Source organism: Rhinopithecus bieti, unplaced genomic scaffold (assembly GCF_001698545.2).
Source record: "Rhinopithecus bieti isolate Rb0 unplaced genomic scaffold, ASM169854v2 scaffold_8675, whole genome shotgun sequence".
Lineage (NCBI taxonomy): Eukaryota > Metazoa > Chordata > Mammalia > Primates > Cercopithecidae > Rhinopithecus > Rhinopithecus bieti.
The window spans coordinates 282,549-308,036 of record NW_016806447.1 but is presented as its reverse complement, the minus strand read 5'-3'; the positions used below and the strand labels follow the sequence as shown (position 1 = coordinate 308,036).

Sequence of the window (25,488 nt, the reverse complement as noted above, 5' to 3'; positions counted from 1 at the left end):
ATCTTAGCCAAAAGGCTGAGAAGTGATAAGAAGTGCATTTTAAAATTCTTGAAATGATAAACTGAATTATAAAATTTTAAATAACACATGAAGGGTACTCACTGAGGATGACAGATGAAGGAGATTAAGTATAAGAAGTATCATCTTAACATCAAGGAACTTACTAGGGCCATCCACAACATTTTATATGTATAGGTATATGTGTGTATACGTTTATATTACATGCTGTTACAAAATGTCGAAAAAATTCAAAACATTTTGTCATGTGGCAATATTGTGTTTCAAATAATTGAAATAAATAATCCATTTACCAGAGCCTTATACATGCTTTAAAAGTAACTTCTTGATTGTATTTTTATATCGCAATAAAAAATATCACCAGGCAAGTTTTCCATGTCATAAAGTTTCCAGGAAACAGAAGACAATGTTCAAGGTATGACCCTAATCCTTCTCTTTCCTGGTTCACTCATCTCTATTAACTCTTATTAATTGTCTTTTTAAATACTTGGTTTAAAGTCCACCTATTCTGAACCTTTCTTTAAGTTCATGACACTCTTTTTTTCTGAGTCACCTCAAGCTTTCTAGTCATACTCATATTCATGTTTTACCACGATAAAAAAGTTCTCTCCTAAAAACATTCAACTTTCTAATAAATGAACTAATTTAACTTAATTTAAATATTCACTTTTCAACTACACTGAAAGTTTACCTTAGGCTATTACCATGTCTTTTATTTATGATGTATTCCCCTGCTCTGTACTTATTATAATGCCATTTGCAAAGTAAGTGTTCAATAAATTTTTCAATATACCATAAAACAATTATAATTCCAAAGATGATAGCATAAGTTATGTAATTCATAAGCTTGTTTTATCTAAAATATTTATGTTTGATAGCTACAGAAACAACTTGAAATTGATTCTGTCTGAATGCAGATAAAAGTCAAATATTTGGTGCTTCTCAGAAATGAGTGGCAGTGTGTCCTCAAGCATTAATGTTTGCTGCCAAAAAGTGAAATGCAAGTTTACACAAACAGATTTTACATAAGACAGACTTCTCCATTCAGTTCAAATCAGCTCACAATTGCTGCTGAGGCCCAGACAACACCAGCACAAGACTTTAAGCTAAAGGAACTTGCCAAACGTGGATTCAAGGGATTTTTTGGTACAGGCAGGTATCTGCTAGCTTATTACACTGGAAGAGAGAGAGCACTTTGTGGTTTTTCTATCCGTACCTATATCTGCACCATAAGATTCCAAGCTCTGCTTAATCCCATCATTACTTTTGCAGCCAGCTGCATGATCCTAAGAGGAAAGTGCCCCTTTTTCATAGCCAAGAAAAACACATGTGAGTCCTGGCCTTGTACTCCCTTCAGGGTAACTACCTGAAATCTGTCAGCCTCTTATCAATCAACAAGGTGTCACTTTAGAGGAAACAAAGGCCAAAACAATACAGGGAAGACAGATTTCAGACCCTCGAAGAATCCCAAGCAACTGAAAATAAATATTAAGTTTTTCAACTGGTAAACAGTTAACGGGCAAGAAGCAAAATAATGTGGTAGGTTAAAACAGAAATCATTCATCCACACTGTAATGTCAAAAAAAAAAAAAAAAGCCTCTAAATGAAAGCAAGGGAGAAAATGACTAAAATGGTAAGAAGAAGAAGAAAGGTTATGTTATAAAGATAAGTTCAACTCCTCGAATACAACATCTTAGAAGATCAGCTTCACTGAGTTTGGCTTTAAAGTTACGTCTTCAACTACACGGAAAAGCAATATTGAAACTACTTTGTATTTGTTGTGAAGCAGTTGTCAAGGATGTTGCTGTCATGACACGCATCATTCCCTATAACGTCTCAAAGCAGAAATTTCTTTGTCACCCCTAAGTAGTTGCTATGTACTTCCTCTTTTCTGCACTTGACAACCATGCAAACTTATTTCTTGTACTGACTACTGGGGAAGCCCACAGTAAATTTCTTACTCATTCACACAATTCTGTTAAGTTCCTGTGGTTATCATAGTGTTTCATCCCCTTTTCCAAAATCTTAGCACTCTTCTTTTTATATTTTATTAATTTTCTGCAACACTATTAATTTCTATGCAGCCTCAAATACTTTTGTGAAAGAGACAGGAATTGAACAAACAAAATGTTATATTAAAGCCCTGGGGTTTTTTTAATTGAGAATCGGGGCACCAAATTCCATTATCAACTGGAGGGGAAAAGAGGAAGAGAAAGAGGAGACACACAAACACCATATATGTATATGGTGTTTTCCTTGCTTTCATTTAGAGGCTTTATATATATTGGAGACAGGGTTTCACTCTGTCACCCAGGCTGGAGTGCACTGACACAGTCATAGCTCACTGCAACTTCAAATCCCTGGACTCAAGCAACCCTCCCACCTCAGTCTCCCAAATAGCAGAGACTACAGGCATATACCATCACACCAGGCTACTTTTAAATTTTCTGTAGAGATGCAGTCTCACTATATTGCTTAGGCTGGTCTTGAACTCCTGGTCTCAGGCAATCCTCTCATCTTGACCTTCCAAAGTGCTGGAATTACACACTTCAGCCACGATGTCCAGCCTTGGCTAATTTTTTAATGTATGAAATTTTCACTTTCAGCTCTGTTTGTATCTCCCTAATTTCTTTGCTGAGAAGAGCAGGGAAGGGAAGGAGAGGGGAGGAAAGGGGTGAGGAAGGGAAGGGAAAATAGCCACCACAACTGCCATGCACTATACTATATCAGTGACTTTTCTCTGAAACACTTTGGATGTGGAAGGTATGCATGGCATTATAACTAAAATAAAGATAGGCTGAAATCATGGTATCATAAAATAGTTTGCAGAGAATCCTGAATTGACCAACTAACAAGGAAGCCATAATTTTATTTTCAGTATCTCCTAGTTTTTCTTTCTACAATGTGCCTGTACAGTACTTGAACTTTCCAATGCACATCATCTTAACTTTCCAGATTTCAAAGCTCTTTCAGGATTTCAGTCAATGAGTCCATACTCATCTGTTGAGCATCTGTTATATGTGAACACTGTGTTTCTACACAGTGATGTGAGAATTCCTCGCACTCAGTCCAGGAGTCACTCACATAAAGCTCTATAGATGCACTGTGGTTCTCCACCCTGGCTGCACCCTGGAATCATTTGAGGGGATTTTCGAAAACTCTTCTGGACTCTATTTGAAGAGATTCTACTTCATAGGTTTGTGATGGGTCAGGGTTATCACTGGCCTTTGAAAATTCCCCAGAGTATTCTAATGTGCTGCCAGGATTAAGAACCTCGGATCTAACCTAATTTTAAAACTTTCTTGTGTTATGGGAATGCATTTTGCATTACCTATTTTGCCAGTCATTGGTTCTGTGTAAGAGTTTTGGGTAAATAGGATAATCTCTTAAACCATGAATAGTTTCTGGGATGGTATGGATGAAGATGCACATGAGCTTATAGACAGAATAGAGATTAGTTCCAAGCTCAACCTTGTTTCTTCATTTATAAAATAGGAATATAAGTATCTCCCCCATGGGGCCACTGTAAGGACTCATTACAGTATATTGTTATAAATGTACTATTTGGTTATTAGTTATGGTTGTTAATCTCTCACTGTGCCTAATTTATAACTTAAGTTTTATCATAGGTATGTATAGAAAAAATCACCACATATATAGGGTTTGGCACTATCTGTTGTTTCAGGCATCAACTGGGGTTCTTGGAACAGATCTCCTTCAGATAAGGGGAGTCTAGTGTACCCCAAAATTAGTGGTATCAGCAAAATTAATTGTTTCTTATGGCACTGTGCATTGAATGAGCAGTTCTCAGGCTTCACATGCCGCCAGTTGAGCCACTGGAATGGCTAGAAGCGGAATGTCTTCGCATGGTTAGCAAGTTGGTGCCAGTGCTGATACTGGCTATTGCCTAGGAGCTCAGCTAGGACTGTTGACCAGAGTCTTGATTCTCCTCCACATGGCTTCTCCACATGGCTAGGTTGGGCTTCTCCCTAGCATGGTGGTTTCAGAGTAGTCAAAGTTTTCACATGGCAGATGGTTTCCAAGAACACGATAGAGGAAACTACCATGCCTTAATAAATCTTAAGCCTGGAACTGAAACTGGCAGTTTCATGTTCATGTCTGCACATTCTACTGATTGAAGTAAATAAATCACAGGCCTAGCCCCAGATTTTAAAAAGTAAAAAGTGTGTGTGTGTGTGTGTGTGTACACATGCGTGTGTGTGTGTATTCTATGCTTTATTGGAAGCCACCAAAGAAATAATCTACCACTAAAACAAAAAGACTCACACACTCATGTTGTCAAATGCCAATTTATATAATTGCAGGAATGCCATAGGTATTTATATCCTAAGTAAATTCTTTTCTTTACTCTCAATAGATTATAAGCCAGAGACTTAATGTACTTGAAATAAACAGTAATTCCAAAACAAAATGTAGTAATACATAAGGGTTTTATGATAATTAGCCAGTTACATATCATCCAATTGAAATGTTTCTTTTAGGGTAAAATTTAATAGATTGAGTAGAATATGAAACAAAAATGTTCTCAAGATGTTATTTATGACTATACAAAATTACTAATCATTTATAATTCACTTAGAATTCACTTACAATTGTAATTTATCTGAGATATTGCATATGAAGAATTTAGTAAAATATTTAATATATAGTACCTGCTCAATAAACTTTGATACTTCTATTGTCTCCTTCCATTAATAAACCACAAAATTAACCCAAGTGAGAAAATAGAGAAAACTCTATTAAGAGAAATATGTTCATTCACATATATCTGCTCTATTTAACTGTGTTACTATATACTACTGCACTACATACTGCTTAACGGATGAAAATCTAACAAGTAATTTGTTCTCACTGAGTTCCTCCACTTAAAAATTGTTTAAAGGTTTCAAAGAGTGAAAGATTTTTCTAAAGATACACACATTACTAATACATTCTATAATCCTGGGAACTAACAGGTTTTAGCCATATCTTACCATAGTTTATGTAAAAATATGCTTTTGTTTATTTAACATGTCATTCTAATGCCAACGTATGCCAAGGTTTCTGTGGTCCAGAGTCCAAACCAGAGAATCCAAGGTAGCAGTCATAGATCCAGAAATATCTGCTTACAAAATACCCTGTAGAATCCGAATTTTGTCAGAAGTGTTCTCCAATTTGGCCTGCACCTACCAAAGTGTGGTACTCAGTTCACACCTGAAGTTCAGGCCTGCTGCATTTTGCATATTTTTACTCCATTTTCCCACTCACTGCCTTACTAAATCATGAAAAATCGACCCCTACATTTTACCACTTCCATATGCCAGGTCTGTCTCCCAGGCATGAGTAACAGTGTACTTAATTTTCTAGAACATACTCATAAAACAATGTGGGACTTCAGTGAAAGTGACCGCTAACATGTCCATCACTGGAATCTGAGTTACTCCCCTGCCTGGACCCCTCAGGGTTAGCACAAGGCGTGGCCAAAACAGACTTTTCAAAACAGGACTAAATACTTCCCTAATGGAATTTTTTTTTTTAGCTAACCCAACTATTGTCTCATCTTTTCACCCCTCATTAGTTTTAAGAATAGAATAAATTTAGAGAATGACGATGTTTTTGAGTTGTGACAAATTCTGACAAATGTGAAACCTGGAGAAGGGGAACCTAGAGAGTGTGAGTACAGTGTGGTGGTGAAGCGCTCATGCTCAGAACAGGCCTGGGTGTGAATCCCGGCTCTAGCTGCTTAGCAGTGTCACTTTGAGCATAGCCCTTTGATTTATTTAAACATCTATTCGAATCCTGGCACATCATGATGAAAATAAGGATGGTGTCCACTGATAACTACCCAACCCCATGTTAGCCTTGGCCTCCTTCCTATCTAATCATCAAAACAATAAGAAAAGGAAAATGAAAAACTATAAATGAGAAAAAATTGAAAGGTAGTTGCAGATAGCTGATAGAAGCAAAGAAATAAAAGTGAATTGATAAAGTTATAAATACCCATTGTGTTCTTATGTGTCAGAACCATAGTTAGTCCTTCTCATGCATTATACACGTTTCCTTATCTCAAGATTGCTGTATGGTAGGAATAATTCACTCTTATTAACTGGCCCAGGAACTGGGCAGCAAGAGGTTAAGTAATTTGTCAGAAGTCACATAGCTAGTATGTAGCTCCTATGCCTGTTCCGCCCAAGGTCCAATCCCGGTCTTTTCATTAACAAAAAACCTCAGGACTCTCCATAGTAATGGTTGAATATGCTCTATTCCTGAATGCTTCTTGTTTCCAACCTGTGAATTCCATTTTGATTCCAAGATAGTAACATTAATTTCAGCATTTTTTTATAAATAATATTCTTGTTGAAATAAAATCAAACCACATATATATATAAATTAAAATTGTGAAGGATTTTCCCACCTTCGATATCATACCTAAGACAGTGTCATTGTTAACAATTTGCTGTATGTTCTCTAGACTTCTTTTCATGCATTTTCAATCACATACACCCCCCCAACATATGAACAGTTAAGGATTTTGTTTTCCTTTTATTTTATAAAAATAAAGTCATACTGAGTGTCTGCAACTTGCTTTTACACTTAATATATCTCCTATAGATTTTCTTGAAAACATGTATTGATTTCTTAATAACTGCATAGTATTCCATCCTATGTATATGTTCTAATTTATAGTATCATCAATTGATAAGCATTTAGATTGAATACAGTTTTTCACCATTATGTACAATGCTGCAGTATCCGATTTTGTATATAGCCCTACCTTTCCATGCTAATGCTAGTATTTCCGTAGGACCTAGTCCCAAAAAGTAGACTTACTGATAGGAACCTTCTAGACTTTTATAGAAACTACCAAGTTTCCTCAAAAAAGAATGTAGTGATTAATAAGTTACTTACTATATATAAAGAACAATTTTTCCACAAGTAAAATTTTAATTCAGCTTTTAAGAAATTAGAAAAAAAAATTCTAATTAAGAAATTAGAGAAAATTAGAAAAAAAATTCAAATAATAGAAATGTGTATATTGTTCAAAATTAATTAAGTGACTTTTCTATAATTTCCTACAAGTTTGCCTATGGAAGATTTTTTTCCCCCAGTAATTCATTATTGTGCTCAGGTCAAACAAGTACAAGATATTTTCAATTTGGGGGCAAGTGTAATGAAAGGGAGTTGTAAATATTTATAACTGATTTGTAAGAGTAGGAATAAGAAAAATAGCAAATATAAGATTATTTATTATGTGGTATAATCACAAAAAAGACAATCTGTGATGGCAGCCAATAACTAAGGTTCTGAAGTCGTATCAGCTCAATCACTCATTCAACAAATATTTATTGAGCATCTCCTGAGCATCAGGCTCTGTTCTAGGTATTGGGATACATGAGGGAACAAGACAAATGAGGATTCCTGCTTTCATGTTTACATTAGAGTCATTAAGATAAAAATAAATTAACTAACAGGACAACTTGAAAATGTGATAACTAAATATAGTATTGTAAGAGATTACTGGGGAGGAGAGGTGGGGTTCCTTTAGACCTGGTGGCCAGGCAAGGCTTCTCAGAAAAGGTGACATGTGAGATGAAACCTAAATGACGAGAATGAGCCGGCTAGGTGCAGATCTACAGCAGAGAAAGGTCTTAATGTGGAAACAAGCTTGGTCTGTTTAGGAAATGGAAAGAAGACCACTTGAGCTAGACTGTGCCACACGATGTTGCAGGAGAGGACTGGCTGGGGCACTAGGATGGGGTGTTTAGGCCTTTGGGAAACACTGGCTTTCCAGTCTAAGTGATTAGATTGTTTTAAGCATGAGAGTGGAATATCTGCTTTAACTTTAAAAGATTATATTATAGCCAATATACTGCTTGCAACTTGTTAACTGTGTGTGCTTGGACAAGCCACTTTTTCATTGTCAGTTTTGATTTCTTCATTTGTGAAGTTGAGGTAATAACAGTATCTATTACATGAAGTTCATACAAGGATTAAGTGAAGCAATGCATGGAAAGTATTTAGCATACTGCCTGGTGCATAATAATTGTTCAATAAATATTTTCAACTAAATCTCTGTTACAGTATTAGCATAATATAGAACTGAGTTTAATTCACTATCCCCAGTTACGCAAAATAATAACTAAAAATACTTTTTTATTAGTCTTGATTCCAAATTCTCTACTATTGAAAGGCTGGGTATTTTCATACTGAATCAACACTTGGCATTTTTCTCTTACCTAACCCTATAATACATCCCTGGGCTATTTATGTGTATGTGTATCCCTCTACTCACACTCACACTAGATTACTTATCTTTGTGGTACCCCAGGTTCCACAGTACTCAATGCATTGAATATAAGATAAGCAAGTCTTTAGGTAGGTGGGTGGGTAGGTGGATGAATGGCCTAACAGACATATGGAGGGTAAAAATAATGAGAGCAAGAGAAAAGAAGGGAGTATTTCAAATTAAAGTATTGAAAAGAATAAGGTTTTTAAGTTATGAGTACATAAAATGCATAACATCATTTCTTGGCATGTTTATTACTTTATTCATACATTTACATAGTACCGGATACCATGCTGAAAGCGTAACAGAAGACACAGCCCTGTGGTATGTATTTACTACCTTCTAATCTTGCTTCATCTCTACTGAGAATCTTTAGCAACACTCTGAGAAACATGAAAGAGCTACTTACTTACCAAGATTGTGAAGAATTATGAGTGCTAGAAACAAAATTGTGAAACCTGCAGTGCTTAACCTTTGGTTTTCTTTGCTTAACCTTTGCTTTCCTCACACACTCTGATCTATTTGTGAGGGTAATACATGACATCAAGATATTAATAGTTTGTATGTAGAATTCCAACTTCTAGGCTTTGAAACAAAGATTCACAATAGTTGTGGAAACATCTGTTTACTGATCTGCATATAACATGCAAATTGTTTCTTCACACTTAAAAGTGTGTAATGGAAGAAAGGTGACCCTATATCCAAATATAGAGGACCATAGAATCTTGAGAAGTTACTGATTTAATTAAATAACATTAGGAAAACAGCAATATAGAAGAAGAAAATAATGTCCTTTATTGGAGGTTGTTCTATGCTATACAAAGTAACTTTATATGCATTATCTTATTTTGATCTTCACAATAACTCTAAGAAAACATGGCAGATTTTATGTCCTGCACTTCATGGACATAAAAACTGATACACTGGTATACAATTTGCCCCAAGTTTACAAATCAGTCAGTGGCAAAACTGGAACTCTAGCCTAAGCATTCTCAGTGTTATTTTCTGCCACCCCAAACCAATTAAAATGCCACAAATAGTGAAATTTATTAAAACTTAAAGTTTTTATATTTAGGAAGAGACAGAGGAACCAACTATGTATAAAACAATTTGCAAGTAGTGTTATTAAAATTCCTCTTGGAATATTATAAATCCTTTTAAGCAGGGCAATATTTTCTTTATGTAAGCATGATTCTTCTCTGATCATTAAAATACTGTATACTGCCTAGCTCCAGATGATAATAATAGTGATAAAGCCTTTATCTCTTGAAAACTTACATACGAGACTCTGTTCTAAATACTTCACATTCATCAACTTTCATACATGTAACAATTTTATGGGGTAGGTATTACTAGCATCATCATCATCATTGCCATCATTACATAGATGGAAAAAGAAGAGGCATACAGAGGTTAAGCAACTTGTCCTTAACCATTTGGCTAGTAAATTGGAAAGCCAGGATTTACACGCAGGTAGATTCAGTCTAGTGACTCTTAGCTGCAACATTATGCTGCCTCTTGAAAGAAAGGCCTCTTCTGTAACCTATTTCAGTGTCTGCCCTATTAGATTCAACCATTGATGAAAGAAGAATCACTAACGCAAGTTAAAGATTTAAACCCCTTCCATGCATGTCTAAGCAACACCAATCTGGTCACCCAGTGACCTACACTTCATCTTCAAAGTGCTGAGGAACTGTATGCAAAGTGTCTAGCAAAGAACCTGGCACAATGTTTGCAGCTATCAATGACTGAGAGTTTCTACAAGTCTGGCATGGTGCTAAGTGTTTTTCTATATATAGGAATGCCATAAATGTTAAAATGGTTTTTTTTTTTTTTTTTTTTTCTTTGGATAGGCTGGATCCAAAGCTGTTTCTTTGGAAATTAAGCTAGGCAATGGAGAAAATTTATTTTCCTAAAGGCAAGAACTGTTAAATCACTGGGTATAGAAAGCTGCCATACATGGGTTGTGGACTACCATGGCTCAGGCTCCTGATGAGATTCACATCCACGCAAGAAAGTAAGGAGGGCCATTATCGTCAGCAAACTAACACATGAACAGAAAACCAAACACAGCATGTTCTTGTAAGTGGGAGCTGAACAAAGAGAACACATGAACACAGGGAGGGGAGCAATGCACACTGGGGCCTGTGGGGGCTGCAGGGGAGAAAGAGCATCAGGATAAATAGCTAATGCATGTGATGGGTTGATAGATGCAGCAAACCAGCACGGCACACATTTACCTATGTAACAAACCTGCATGCCCTGCACATTTTTCCCAGAACTTAAAATTAAAATAAAATAAAAATAAAAAAAGAAAGAAAGGAGAAGTATCAATGGGAAGACAAGATCCTAGGCTGCACTCAGCATCTGCAGAGAGATTTCCTCTCTAGGAAAAGGAAAACTAAAAGCGCAAAGATTAAAATCTTATATGGATAATTTTCTAAATCAATTAAGTGAATTATAAACAAGTTCTCTTCCCCAGTTTCTTTAGGTATCATAATATCTTTCTGGACCTTTTCAAGGGAAAATTTAATTTACAAAAAACTGTTTTCACAGTTAACTTTTCAGAAATTCACATATCATGCAAAACAAAGTATACCAGCTTCCCTTGCTAAAACTACAGTTCGGAGAAATTTTATTTCAAAATAAGAGGAAACCACTCATTCATTCATTCATTCAACAAGAATTTATTGGCCAAAAACTAGCTTACATACTCTGTGTTAAATAAAGTAGACATAAAAATGAAGAATGAAAGCTCCCTCCCACTACGGATCCCATTCTTTAAAATATGTCAGTGAGGTGGGGTGTGGTGGCTCACACCTAAAATCCCAGCACTTTGGGAGATCAAGGCAGGCAGATCTCTTGAGGTCGGGAGTTCAACATCAGCCTGGTCAATATGGTAAAACCCGTCTCTACTAAAAAAATATAAAAATTGGCCAGGAGTGGTGGCATGTGTCTATAATCCCGGCTACTCGGGAGGCTGAAGGATGAGAATTGCTTGAACCCGGCAGGTGGGGGCTGCAGTGAGCCAAGATAGCACCATTGCACTCCAGCCTGGGCAACAGAATGAGACTCTGTCTCAAACAATAAAAAGAACATAAAATATGTCAATGACTATTTCTAACTTGTCATTGACACTGTTTGAATGACATAGAAATGGTCTTATGAAACACTGTGACATTGGTTTGGAAAAAGACACCTTTTAAAAAGTACTAAGGAGATTACATAGATAGATAGATAGATAGATAGATAGATAGATAGATAGATAGATAGATAGATAATAGAGTTACATTGATATACATATTGATATATCCTAAGTTCCTTTATAAAGGTGAATATATTCAGCATCAGTGGACCTCAGAAAAAGACCAGAAATCCAGGATGCCTGCTGAATCTAGGAAATTATCCAAAAGGATCCATATCTTTATCCCCCTCAATGTTCTTCAAATTCCTGGTTGATTAATATATCTAAACAAGAAAAATGCAGAACTAATTACAGTAACAGAGAGGCCGGGGAAGGTAGGAAGTAGTGAATATACAACTAAGACAGGGATCTAGATTTCACTGCACATTCCACAGCCACTATAAATGATATTGATTTTCAGATTAACTGCTCTTTTATATTACTCATACCTCCTTTCCCTTCTATTAGAGAACTGAATTGTCTGTGCATCTGCTCGATTCCACTGAGAGGCCTGAATCACCACTTGGAAGTATCAATCACGCCTTTAAAATTCATCTCTACTAAAAGCCTGCAGTGAAACGATAATGCACTAACCTGTCTCCAGTTAATGGCAAAATAATAGTTGCTTGAGAAGAAAACACAATGAAAGATAATCTCATTTCAGGGCTGCAAAATAAGAAAAGAGGCAGTTAAAACATTTTTAAAAAGAAATATTGATACAATACAGATGTATAGTTATGGAGTTTTATTTAAAATTGGTCTCACTGAATGGTCCAGTCTTCTTTTAAATGGCATTCCCTAAGTAAATAGATGAACTCTGCTTAACATTGTTGCATAAGTCATGTTGGATTTAGTCAGTGCTTCCCAGCACTCACATACTCCTCCATGACCCATAAGGACTTGCATTTAGAAAGAGACTAACTGGAAAGATAAATTCTATGCTGATGTAAAATTCTTTCATAGAAAATTTCTCTTCCCTTGGTGTTCTACAACATTTCGTTTAAGGAGGCCAGGCCCTTCAAAGTGATTATGGTTATCAATACTTAGGGCTGGAGAGTACCCAGTTTGACTTAATGACCGTAACTGTGATATGAGTCTATACAAAAGACTCATATCCTGAAGTAAGACTACTTAAAGAGTCATGGAGAATGTGAAAGAAACTGATAAATCACTTTCTGCTTAGGCACTTTTTATTTTCTAAGTCTCAAGCATCCTATTTTCCATTGGCAACAAGTACCCCAGTTAGCTATTTCTTTCAAGTTTTAGGCATTTCTCTCACAGAATGGCTCTTGCTTCTCAGATACTCTCTGCAACTATTACAAGGTCCAAAACTGAAGATATGAAACTAGAATCTATAAACTGAAAACTAGAATGCTCTCAAAGGCTTCTACATGTTATAAAAGTCAGTCTCTTCATTAGTCACCCCTTATTCACTTCCTACAATGTATTGTTAGTAACTGAGCAACTAGGCTTGAGCCAGACAACTGTGTATTATAGAATTCCAACTTAAAAACCAGATCAATGAGTAAGATAAGAGCTTGCTTCTTTACAATGTTGTAGTGATGTGATTCATTGCTTTTGATCAAAATCTACATGACACCCTCTGCACACTGAAGGATTAAATTAGAAAATTTATAAACAACTGTTTGTTCTGCCTTTGACATTTAAGGATATAGGATCTTGTTTGTTTTTCTTTCCTAGACAGTTTTACCTCAGACCCTGTCCAGAAATGAGTGTTAAACTTGGCTTCTTAAGCAAGGGACTGATGATTGAACATGGACAGGCATACATTTTTATAGGGATAACTTTACTGCTGCCAATAACTGAAAGCAAGGATTGCCTAGGCCTCTACAGATTGTTTGAAGTTACTTGCAACATGACTTTCAAAATGTTTTGATCATCCAAGCCTGTTTTACAGAAAACATTTGGGCTAACAAGACTGAAAGAAGCAATATTTAATGATACAGTTCCTATTCATGTCCTTTCCATTATCTTGATAAACTTGTGTTTGCTCGTTGCATTTTTTCTTTAAAAAAAAAAAAAAAAAGGAAAATAAAGCCTCAAAAGCCTAGTGTCCTGAGGTTATTTTTAAATCAAAGATGCCACTAATTCCTAGTTACCTCTAAATAAGAGAGTAAGCTGGATTTCATACCAGTAATGCTTTTTATAGGAGAGGAAACCAGTCTTTCCTGGTGATGCTTATTGCATATATAGAACAGTTAAATTTTAAACCAACCACACACCCACACATTGTGTAAACACAAGTCGTTGCTTTAAACACACACACAAGTGCCTTTTCTGGTAGTGGGTTATTAACACATGTTCATTTGAAGTTTTCCAACACTTTTTGTTTGTTTTAATGAGGACCTCTATAATGCTAAGAAATGTGTGGAAAGGAAAATATATTATGGATACTATTCGCATAAAATTTATTTTTTAATGTGATAAATTATGAGAAAGCATAACTGAAATTCAAAACAGATGAAAATTCGGAAAGAAAAAGACATTTGAAATAGTATTTGAAGATGCTTCCTCGGAGTCTGAGCCAAGTTCTGGGATCCAGATGAAATAATCCCTCAAGGACTGAAGGGCTGTCCTAATAACACCATGTGTGCAATAACGACCTTGAGGCACTTAAAAGTAACATTTCAGGAAAAGTTTTTCCCATAAAAGGTTTCAGAAAAGGGAAATTCTACACTTTGCTCTACTTCTCCACTGCCTAGAAAAGTAAAATAAGAAAGATACCTCACAAATCTCTCCGCAAGTTGCTGGACGAAATTGTAAATTTCAATCCAGTTATTTGCCACACTCCCAGACCTGAAAGATGAAATTGAACTGATCAGAGAAACAAAACACGGAACTGAAAAGTAAACATGTTGAAACGGTTCCTTCTTCAGTGTCACGAACATGGGGGCACCTGGCCTCTTTGTCAAGCTAAGTAAGGGTATCTGTAGGTGAAACTTTGGTGCTACCCAGAGTTAAAGAAGTCAGCCCCAGAGCGAGACTCCATCTGAAAAAAAAAAAGAAGAAGAAGAAGAAGGAGGAGGAGGAGGAAGAGGAGGAGGAGGAGGAGGAGGAGGAAGAGGAAGAAGAAGAAGAAGAAGAAGAAGAAGAAGAGGAGGAGGAGGAGGAGGAGGAGGAGGAAGAAGAAGAAAAGAAGAAGAAGAGGTAAGAGGTAGTCAGCTCATTTTCTGGGGGCAATACCTGCCTGCTAATTGTTTACGGTGGAACCCAGCTCTTCAGAGTAAACACAGAAACCTTACTTCGCAGAAATGCAAACCACATTGGGCATGTTAACCCTAGGCTTTTCCTGGCTCCAGTGAAAACGCTATGATTAGGATAAAACCAGGCAAACTTTAGCCTGCATACGAGCGGGGGTCGAGGAGGTGGGTAAGGACTAAGTGGCCGATGGAGCTGGCCCGCAACAGGCCACATTCCCATTTCCCAAGAGGCCCAAAGACTGGCAAACAGTGAATACCCTAACTCCCCAAAGAGCCAAGTAGCCCGCGGGTCCAATCACTACCCCCCACCCCCCTGATCTCCGCCTACACAGATCCGAAGCGCTAGCCTTTTGGAAGAAGACAGCAACAGGGCACCCCTTCGCGGGTTTCCAACACCACTCCCCGGGGCGCGCACACGCATCTCAGCCTCAGCCCCAGCTGATCCAGTGCAGCCCTCACCAGGAGACCCTGGACGTCCCTCGCACACTCACTTGTCCAGGACGAAGTAGAGATCAAAGGCTCTTCTGCAGGAGGGCTGCTCCTGGGCGCGCAGCAGCCCCCCGGGACCGCTGAGCGCCAAGAGCCACAGCCCGGGGAACAGCCAGCTCCCGAGGCTGCGGGCCCGGGACCGCTCCGCCACCATCCTGCGGCCGGGAGCCTGAGACTCCCTCTCGCTCGCAGTCTCCTCAGCTCGGAGGGTCGCAAAGGTGCCGGGAGTCACTCGGGATGCACTCTGGGGTGGGGGGCGGCGAGCAGCTGAGGCGCCGGCGCCTGCGGCAACGGGACCCACCAGCTGACTGAGTGAGGGAGAGAGGGAGGTCCTGAGAGGACAAAGGCAGTCTCCGCCACCGCCGCAGCTGCCGCCGGAACTCTTGACGAATCCCAGTGGAAGCGCGATCCAGTCCTCCCCCTCCCGATTCCGGAGAGTTCCTGCAGACAATGCGAGCCCACGGCGACAGCTCGCGAGATGAGTTCCTCTCCGGCCTCGGGCCGAGCCTCCAGCGCCCGCCTCGGACCTGGACCTGGAGCTCACCCTGCCCGAAGGGCTGAAGTCCCCCCGCTGCCGTGCGCTTCGGGACAAGGGGTCCCTGGGACGCGGCAACGGCAGAACAAACTGGGAGTGGAGATCTTCTCCTCCCGCTCCCTTCCTCCGGCAACCCCAACTCCCTCCGCACTCCGAAAGTTTCCTCCCGGTGCTGGACTCTGGCACTGTGCTGACGGGCCGTCCCCTTTAGGGGAGGAGGCTAGCTGGCCTTGGGACTCCCGGCTGGAGAGAAGCCACGCCGAGGCCAGGAGCGCGCTCGGGCTAGGTCTAGGCTGCGTGTGTCAGTGTGCGCCCGGGGACGAGGGCGGGGCCCCAGCTGAAGCCTCTAAGCTACACACGCACACTTGTGGGTTTCTGCCGAGTTGAAGATGACTAACGCTTGCCAGATTTGGGAAAAGGAAGAAAGAGTTTAGAAAAACAAAAGTTCTGTAGAAACTAGACATACCCATATATCCTGCAGGCCTGGCCTATTTTAGCAGCTGTGCTAAAACAGCCCCTTTGCGTGGTTTACAAATCCAAGACTAAGGATTCCATGGGAGGTGACGGCCTCCTAACTCCACCCCACCCCCTACAAACACTCTTTATGAACTTCCTCTTTTTTTTTCTAAAGAAACCTGCTTAGTTTTGTTTTGTTTTGTTTTGTTTTGTTTTGTTTTTCTAAAAAAAAGTCAAGCCAAAGAAAGACCAGAGTGGGGAGTGGGAGGGTATAGCAAGCCTCTTTGGGAGTGGAAAGTTGTACCTCAAAATATTTCAGCCCACTATCATTCCCTGCAAGCTCCAGTTTTGGAGAATTTCAGCTTTGGGCAAGCTAGGTCTCCTTTGCAAAACTTGTGCAAGCGCTGAAGTTTGTGCACAAATCCTCTGTCTACTAGTTCTGCTCTCCCTCCCTCCTCTGTCTTCCCCTCACCTCCGTGACTTCCGCCCTCCCTTAGTCAAAACTGGCTTTTAGAACCTACTAACTTTTCATTTTTAACAAAATCAATGCTTTATGTAGTACTTACATATACATCTCTTCTGTTTGTTGCCGTATGTATTTAACTTTTCATTTATTATATTTGATATACAACCAGATATGTCAGCTCTTTGAAGATAAAAATCAATTACTTTAACAAAGATTCACTGAGTGCCTATTATTTGCTAGACACTATTCCAGAAGTGGAGGTTAGTGCACAGAACAAGATAACAAGCCCTTGCCTTCATGAAGCTGACAGTCTGGCTGAAGAGTGAAAACAGACAATAAGAAATAAATACATAAGCAAGGAAAACATGTCCATATTAGAAAGGTGGCTTGCAGAAACTTAAAATATTTTGATGATAAAGAATGACTGACTTGGTGACTAATAAAAAAGACCCAGTCATTCCAAGAGCTCTAAGGGGAAACATTTGAAGTTACTGCAAAGGTCCATAGGCATTAGCTTAGCATATTCAAAAAGGAAAGAAAAAACAGTGTGGCTGGAGCTTTGCAGGCAAGATGATGTAAGAGAAATAGGCAAGGGCCAGATTATGTGATGCTTTGTTTACTGAGATAAGGAATTCAGATATTTTATACTGAGTGTGATAGGAGACAAACAATCCTAAGGTTCATAAATTTGGAAAGGAGAACTTCATTTTTTATAAAGGGTTACAGCTGCAGGCTGGACATCTTGACAGGCTGGGAAGTGTAGCCTCTGGCAGAGATAAAAAGCAGGCACTCTGAGGGAGGTAAGGGTAGAACAGGAATTTATGCTGAATGAGTTGGCCAAATATACATATTCAACAGGTTATAGGAGGAACTATGAATATTCCTGAAGCAAGGGGTACATGAGCTATGCATATTTCTGAAGCAGGTGGGTTAAGTTTCCACCTCAAAGTGAACATGGGACATATGCAACATGCATGTTTAGTAAGCAAACATGCATGTTGCATATGTCCCATGTTCACTTTGAGGTGGAAACTTAACAATTAAATGTATTATATTTAGGCCCTGTATGTGAAAAGCTGAAACAGAAGACATGAAGGTGCTCAGTGCCACAGCCTCTGTAAACCGGCCAGAACCAGTCTGTGGTCAGTGGTCTCTTATCAGGAGGAAGTTATTAAAATCAGTCTCTTGTCCAGTCAAAGCTGTAGTTATGGCTCGTGGAACAGGGGTAGGTGTGGAGGATTATTTAATTAGTGTCTTGCAGCCAGTAAGATGCAATTGTTTCAATATTGGTTATCTTGAGGCCAGTGTTTGTTTAGATGCCAGAGAAAAAGAAAACCCTTGTGGCAGTTAGAATATAGTTTATTTTTTTAAGTAGTAGTTTTAAGGTAGTTTGCCTGGAAAGGTCTTAGGTCTTCTTCATAATTTGATGTCTTACGGACACAGAGTACATTCTGTCAGTCTTATCATCTCTATTTTAACAAAGGCAAAATGAAATGGTACCTTGGACCATCATCACTATAGCAGCTAACCTGAGAGTTACGAATTGATGAAAACCTCAATATATACAGGCAGACCTCCATTTTGAAAATATGCTCATTCCAAATGTCAAAGATTGACTGGAGGGTGGCTAACATTCCTTCTCACTCTTTGCCGACTGGTCACTTAGGGATGGAAATTCCACCACTATCAACTGCATCAATCTGCCACTTTTTACCTGATGGAGTGAGGAAGATACTGAGGGGCAAGGGGTTAACTAGATGGAAAATAACTTTCACTTTTGTAAGAAGGAAACATACACTCTTTATAATTTTCAGACAATTAAGCCCTAGAAGAAAGTCCTTAATTAGTCCTGAGACTAATTAAGAAAGTCCTAAGAAAGTCCTTAAAGCACCTTAATTCTGTCCTCCTTGGTTTCATCCTTTCTTGAGGTTCTAACATTCTGATTACTTCTGCAGCCCTCCAGTCTCCAAGTATGTGTTGCCACCTCTCATTTCACATTTGGGTCCAACCCGAATGCATAAGTCTCCTTGACCTTCCGTAACAGAACTGAAACAGGCTGACATTTTCAGGAAATTTCTATCAACAGCTTATTCAAGTTTGAAGGATTTTTATTCACTGCTGGTTGAAATTGGTTTCCATTTTCAACTTTAATCTTAAGACAGAATCAAAGACATTATATGCCACATCAGCATGTTATTGAATAAAATCTGGGGAAAAAAAGGTATGTCAAAAAAAAGTGACAATTGGTTCATGTTAGAAGGAGACAGAAGGCAAAGAAATATGAGACATGATGCTAACTATTTACTCTAACCTTCTGAGGAAGTATTTTAAAACTCACATTTGTTGGTTTCCTTTATCCCTAGCTTCTTGACTAATTGCCTGCTCATCTTCTGGGACTTCCCAAGCTGGTCTAAGAATCCACCTTGTCCTAGGCTCAAACGAAAGCAAAATACCTCGAATTTAAAACTCATTCTTCCTCAAGATTCTCAGGCCTTCTGAGAGTACCCCCAACTCAGTTCTTCTTTCTTGAGTACAAGGCTAGCAGAGAATATTGACGTACCAAAAAATAGTACCACTCTTTTGTTTATCTGTTTGCTTAGGTAAAGAATTCATCCCAGTCCTGGAGCATGTTTCATCTCACTGGCTTGCTCGCGTAAGATCTACAGCAAAGCAAAAAATGGCCTCATCTGGCCCAGACCAATAACTAATCAAATCACTTTCATTTAATAAAAATTAATTAGAAGATCATTAATTACTGGGGCGACCAACTGTCCTAATTTGTCACAGACTGAGGGGTGTCTTCCGTCCCATAGACATGGGATTTTCCATGCTACAATTAGGGCAGTCCCTGGGATAGTTCCTGGCAAGCAAAACTGTTGGTCATTCTTTTCCTAAGCAATAATGAGGGAAGATGAAAGCAAAAGCAGACTTGAAAATCTCTCCAAGCCGTGAAAAAGAACTGGTAGCAACAGCAGTACTTTCCCTTCTCCTCCATCAGTGAGAGCACTCCAGGAATTGTATCAGCTGGAGAATAGCCAGGTAAGGTTTCAAACTGACTTTTGTACCATGACAGTCATGCTGGGACCCTGTTTAACTTTCAATTTGATGTCAAGAATGGGAGGAATAATGCAGATTTTTTAAGAGAGAGAGAGAAAGAGAGACTCTATACTGCATTATGTAGGTAAATAAATCTAAAGTGTTTCTCTTTTGTCTAATTATTTGTGTGTCCACTGAATTATTTGGCTTTACAATCCATGAATGCTCCCACTCTTTGGAAATTATTATTTGTATTAAATCAAACTGCTAACTCAGTGTTAGAATGTATCACCTTATTAATAAAAATGCTAATGAACCTCAAAACATTTTAAATTCAGTTTAATGCAGTTAGAATAGCTTGAGATTGACAACTGATGATTTAAAGTCTTCACTAGACCCCCTATCATTGTCCTTTTTTTTCCTACCTGCAGAGCTCCGATGGACTACATGTTAAATTACATTTAATTACTTATTTACTGGTCTTTTATTATATTTAACAAATGTTTACTGATACCTACTGTGTATCTGGTAATGTTTTAAACACAAACTGTTTCTCAAGCAGTTTGTATTTTCAATCTCCTATCACTAATTTATTTCTGTCACCCCATACCTCAACAAATAAACAAAAAGGCAAATGAGCAACAATAATAAAAGTATTCTTTATGTGTAAAAAATTATATAATCTATATTATTTACAAGTAGACATCTTTTATGGCATACACGACTGTAGACGTGACTCTCCTGAAAGTTGAGTACCACACTGAAAATGATTCATATTCATGTCACATGGGAAATGATTCATTATATGATGTCTACAGTGATTCAGAGGAAGAAAATAAATTTTCACTACCTATAAGTGATAAAGCTTATTTCAACTTTTATCAGGTATAGTCATTAAAGACCTAGATTTCGTCAATGTCTGAACTAGTTCCTGAGAGTGAATGAAATGCTTTTGGAAGGTGCAATTACGTCTAAATTAATATCTTTATGTATGACAATAGGGGGTGCTAACTAATGTTAGAGAATGATTACTAACATCTGCATTTGAGACCAAATGTGTCTCCAGTTGAGTTTCTCAGAAACAGACTTGAGATTCAGAGATTTGCATGCAGGAGGTATATTGAGGCATGCAGCAAAGCCTCAATGAAGGGATGAGGGAAGCAGGAATTGTCAGAGGGAAACTTGAACCATGATGGAATCCCAAAGGAGGCTTCAGCCAACCACCAAAGGTAACTCTGGAGCTGTGATAGCCTTTCATAGTTGCCCTGAATTGAGTGAGACAAGGGAGCCAGGGTTTTGTTTCCCCTCATGGATCACTCACTAAATGTGGGCTTCCCCTCCACAAGGGGAAGGCATAACCTTAAACAATGCCAGCTTCTTTTAGCTTGGAGCCGTTATGAGGAGAGTTGTGAGCGGTCAACAGAAAAATCCTGGCTGTGGGGAAATTAGTGTTTCAGCCGTGAAGGAGGAATCTAGGTGAGGCAACTTAAAGCACTTACAACTACAGCATCCAGAATATCTAAAAAAAAAAAAAAAAAAGCCAAGACACCTGGCAGCTAGTTTGATGAAAGTCCTATCTCATGTGCAATGTCAGACCTTCACAAGGCAGCTCAGGTTTGGATTGGCATCCTCAAATGCTAAAGTCATGTAACTGCATCGCTTCTCTCATGCCCTCTACCTTAGCCTTGGTGCAGGTCAGTTTCGCAATTCTCAAAGGAAATACTCTAATAGTATTCTATTCGTCCTATACCTTCTCCATACTTCAAAGTAATTAATCACCTGAAGTATAAAACCAATCATATTAATCACCTACCTAGTTACTGCACTGGAATATGGTTTCCTTACAATGGAAGGCCCTCCACGATAGCATTACAACTTAGCTTTGTATCCTTACCTCGAACAAGTCTAGTCCCTTCATATACTTGATGCTCCAGAGAAACCATGAGAGTCACTATTCCCCTCCTATGCACAGGTATACCTTTTGGATTTACCTTGTATTGTACTCCCATTTCCCTGATACTGTGTTCTAGGTATCAAATGCTATCTCTTTCTCTTGCCTTCCATTCCTTTACTGAACAATTTAGGTCAAAAGCCATTAGGTGGGCCAAGCACTGGATGCTAGGGTGGAGCAGAGCTACAGTAAAGTAGTCCAAGCAATGTGCCCAAAGCCAAGCAGGGAAAGGAGAGTGTCCCCATGGTGCAGGGAAGGACAGCCTGGCATGGAGCATTGGAGGCTGAGAAGGGTGAAGAAAGTGTCTACCTGGGAAGGTGGCCCAGCATGAGGAGTAGAGAAATAAGCCAGTGAGCAGATTACCTGGAGGTGGGAAGGAGGTGAGGTTTCTGACCATAATTAAGATCAGGAGAACAGCACTGTCTTTGAGCTGAGTCGAAGTGGACGCTTTGAGCGCAGCTGCCCCACAGCCGCCGATCCCTGCATCGTTTCCTGTGGAACCCTGGGCCTGCTTTGTAGCTTTCCTTCCTTTGTCTCATAACCATGTCTACCAACGAGAATACTAATATACCAGCTGCCTGACTTAACAGATTCAAGAACAAGTGAAAAGACAGCACAGAAATGAGGTGTCACAGAATAGAAGTCAATGTGAAGCTGAGGAAAGCTAAGAAGGATGACCAAATGCTGAAGAGGAGAAATGCAAGCTCATTTCCTGATGCTGCTGCTTCTCTACTGGAGGAAAACCTCAAAAACCCGGGCACTATAAATTGGTCTGTTGATGACATTGTCAACAGCACAAATCGCAATAATGTGGAAAGTCAGCTCCAAGCTACTCAAGCTGCCGTGAAACTGCTTTCTAGATCAAAACAGTCCCCCACAGACCACATAATCTGGGCTGGTTTGATTCCAAAATTTGTGTCCTTCTTGGGCAGAACTGATTGTAGTCCCATTCAGTTTGAATCTGCTTGGGCACTCACAAACATTACTTCTGGGACATCAGAATAAACTAAGGCTGTGGTAGATGGAGGTACCATCCCAGCATTCATTTCTCTATTGGCATCTCCCCAGGCTCACATCAGTGAACAAGCAGTATAGACTCTAGGAAACACTGCAGGTGATGGTTTAGTTTTCTGAGACTTGGTTATTAAGTATGGTGCAGTTGACCCACTCTTGGCTCTTCTTGCAGTTCCCGACATGTCATCTTTAGTATGTGGTTACTTATGTCATCTTACCTGGACACTTTCAATCGTCTGCTGCTACAATAATCCTGCACCCCTGTTAGATGCTGTTGAGCAAATTTTTCCTACCTTAGTTCGGCTCCTGCATCATGATGATCCAGAAGTATTAGCAGATACCTGTTGGACTACTTCTTACCTTACTGATGGTCCAAATAAACGAATTGACATGTTCTTGAAAACAGGAGTTGTGCCCCAACTTGTGAAGCTTCTAGGAGCTTCTGAATTGCCAACTGTGACTCCTGTACTAAGACCCAGAGGGAATATTGTCACTGGTACAGATGAAGAGACTCAGGTTGTGATCAACGCAGGAGCACTTGCCGTCTTCCCCAGCCTGCTCATCAACCCCAAAACTAACATTCAGAAGGAAGTTACATGGACAATGTCAAACATCACAGCTGTCCGTCAGGACCAGATACAGCAATTTGTGAATCATGGATTAGTCCCATTCCTCACAACATTCTCTCTAGGGCAGATTTTAAGACACAGAAGCAAGCTGTATGTGCTGTGACCAGCTATACCAGTGGTGGAACAGTTGGACAGGTTGTATACCTCATTCATGGTGGCATAATAGAACCATTGATGAACCTCTTAACTTCCAAAGATACCAAGATTATTCTGGTTATCCTGAATGCCATTTCAAACATCTTTCAGGCTGCTGAGAAACTATGTGAAACAGAAACTTAGTATGATTGAAGAATGTGGAGGCTTAGACACATTGAAGCTCTACAAAACCATGAAAATGAGTCTGTGTATAAGGCTTTGTTAAGCTTAATTGAGAAGAATTTCTCAGTAAAGGAAGAGGAAGATCAAAATGTTGTGATAGAAACTAACTCTGAAGGCTATACCTTCCAAGTTCAGTGTGGGACTCCTGTAACCTTTAACTTTTAGATCATGTAGCTGAGGTATATATTTGTTGTGTACTATATTTGGTATTTTGTCTTACTGTCTCTCTGCTAAGAACTCTTTTTAAATGTGGTTTCTTATTGTAGCACTTTTTACACTGAAACTATATTTGAGCAGTTCCAACTGTACATACTGTATGAAGCTTCTCCTCTGAATGGGTTTCTTATTTCTATGTGGAATTTCATATCTTGCAGTGTCCTGTAAATAAACATTAAAGTCCACACTTCAAAAAAACAAAATTAGGAGGACTTCTGCATGGGGGAAAGTTCACTGTGGAGCATTTGGAGCCCAAACATGGACCTCCATGCAGGGGGTCATCCCCACACAGGGTGTCAGAGAATGAACAGGGAGAGAGAGGGTCAACACTGGAAGGCAGAAGCCGTCTCAGGATGCCAGAGCATGAGAGGAGTGAGTAGGGCTGTTGCAGCAGAGCACAGGGTATAAGAACCAAAGCATTTGAAGAGGAATTCTGGTCAGGGAGAGAGCCCAGCTGAGGTATGTAAACATAAGCAGGGTAAGGAGGGCTTCAGAATAGGGAGAAGCTTGTCAAAGGAATGACTGACTGACTGACTGTCACCCAGCGTTGTGTGTCATAGCCCAGGTGGGTTGCCTAGGTGGCAACCAAGTGCAGCGTGTCAGAGCTTGAGAGAGAGGAGGAAAGGCTTCGACATGGAGGGTAAAGGTATGTAAAGCCTGAAGCCGCAGGTAGAGATTCAAGCAAGATGAGGAGAATGTCCACTCAAGGTAGGAAGAGGCAGCTCATGACTGGGGCCAGAGCCTGAGTGAAAGTGCAAGGTGGTGCTCATGTCAGAACTTAAGCAAAATGAGAGAATTTGTGTTGGAGAGGGCAACAGTGGTGATGAGAAATTGGTTCACTCAGGAAGTGCCTTCATCCATTCAGGCTGCTCTAACAAAATACCATAAACTACATGGCTCGCAAACAACAGAAATTTATTTCTCACAGTTCTGGAAGCTGGGAAGTCCAAGATCAGGATATGAGCAGATTTGACATCTGATGAGGATCTTCTTCCTGGTTCATGGGCAGCCATCTTGTCCTCAGATGGCAGACAGGACAAGGTAACTCTCTGGGACCTCTTTTAAAAGGACACTAATCCCATTCATGAGGGCTTCACCTGCATATCCTCCCAAAGGCTCCAGCCCAGATACTATGACATTGGGAATTAGGTTTCAACATGTGAATTTGGGGGAAATGTAAACTTTCAGACAATAGCAAGGGATTAAGTCAAAATAGTATAGATAATGGGAGTTACCATCAGAGAAGAAAGCTGTAAATAATGAAATAGAAAAATCTAGAATAAATCCTGTGGTGCTAGCTTGCAACTGGAGATATAAGTGTGAATTCATATATATAATTACAGATATAGATGTGAGTGTGTGTGCAAATGCAGTAGTCCTTCCCCCTTATCTGCAGGAAATATGTTTCAAGTTCCCCAATGGTTGTCTGAAACCATGGATAGTACCAAACCTTGTATATACTTGTTTTGCCTGTACATACATACCTATGATAAAGTTTAATTCATAAATCAAGCATAGTAAGAGATTAACAGCTAATGATAAAATAAAATAATTACAGCAATTTACTGTAATAAAAATAAAACAAGGGTTCCCTGAACACAAGTGTCCCTATACCAGGACACTTGATCTGGTAATCAAGACAGCTACTGAGTGACCATCAGGTGGGTA

At 39.3% G+C, this 25,488-nt stretch overlaps 1 protein-coding gene and 1 pseudogene across 1 annotated transcript in view; one reads left to right on the top strand and one right to left on the bottom strand.

Moving 5' to 3' along the window:
- Window positions 1-16,332, bottom strand: part of ANTXR2 (ANTXR cell adhesion molecule 2) — a 167,138-nt gene extending 150,806 nt beyond the window's left edge. Inside the window, exons 1-3 of the mRNA XM_017876529.1 lie at window positions 15,202-16,332; window positions 14,235-14,306; window positions 12,084-12,155 (exon numbers count right to left, since the gene is read on the bottom strand). Coding sequence (XP_017732018.1) covers window positions 12,084-12,155; window positions 14,235-14,306; window positions 15,202-15,353 — 296 coding nt within the window. The 5' untranslated portion in view covers window positions 15,354-16,332. The remainder of the gene's footprint in view (window positions 1-12,083; window positions 12,156-14,234; window positions 14,307-15,201) is intronic.
- Window positions 16,333-22,018: 5,686 nt separating this feature from the next.
- On the top strand, window positions 22,019-23,769 carry LOC108532459 (importin subunit alpha-1 pseudogene; annotated as a pseudogene).
- The last annotated feature ends 1,719 nt before the right edge of the window (window positions 23,770-25,488 follow it).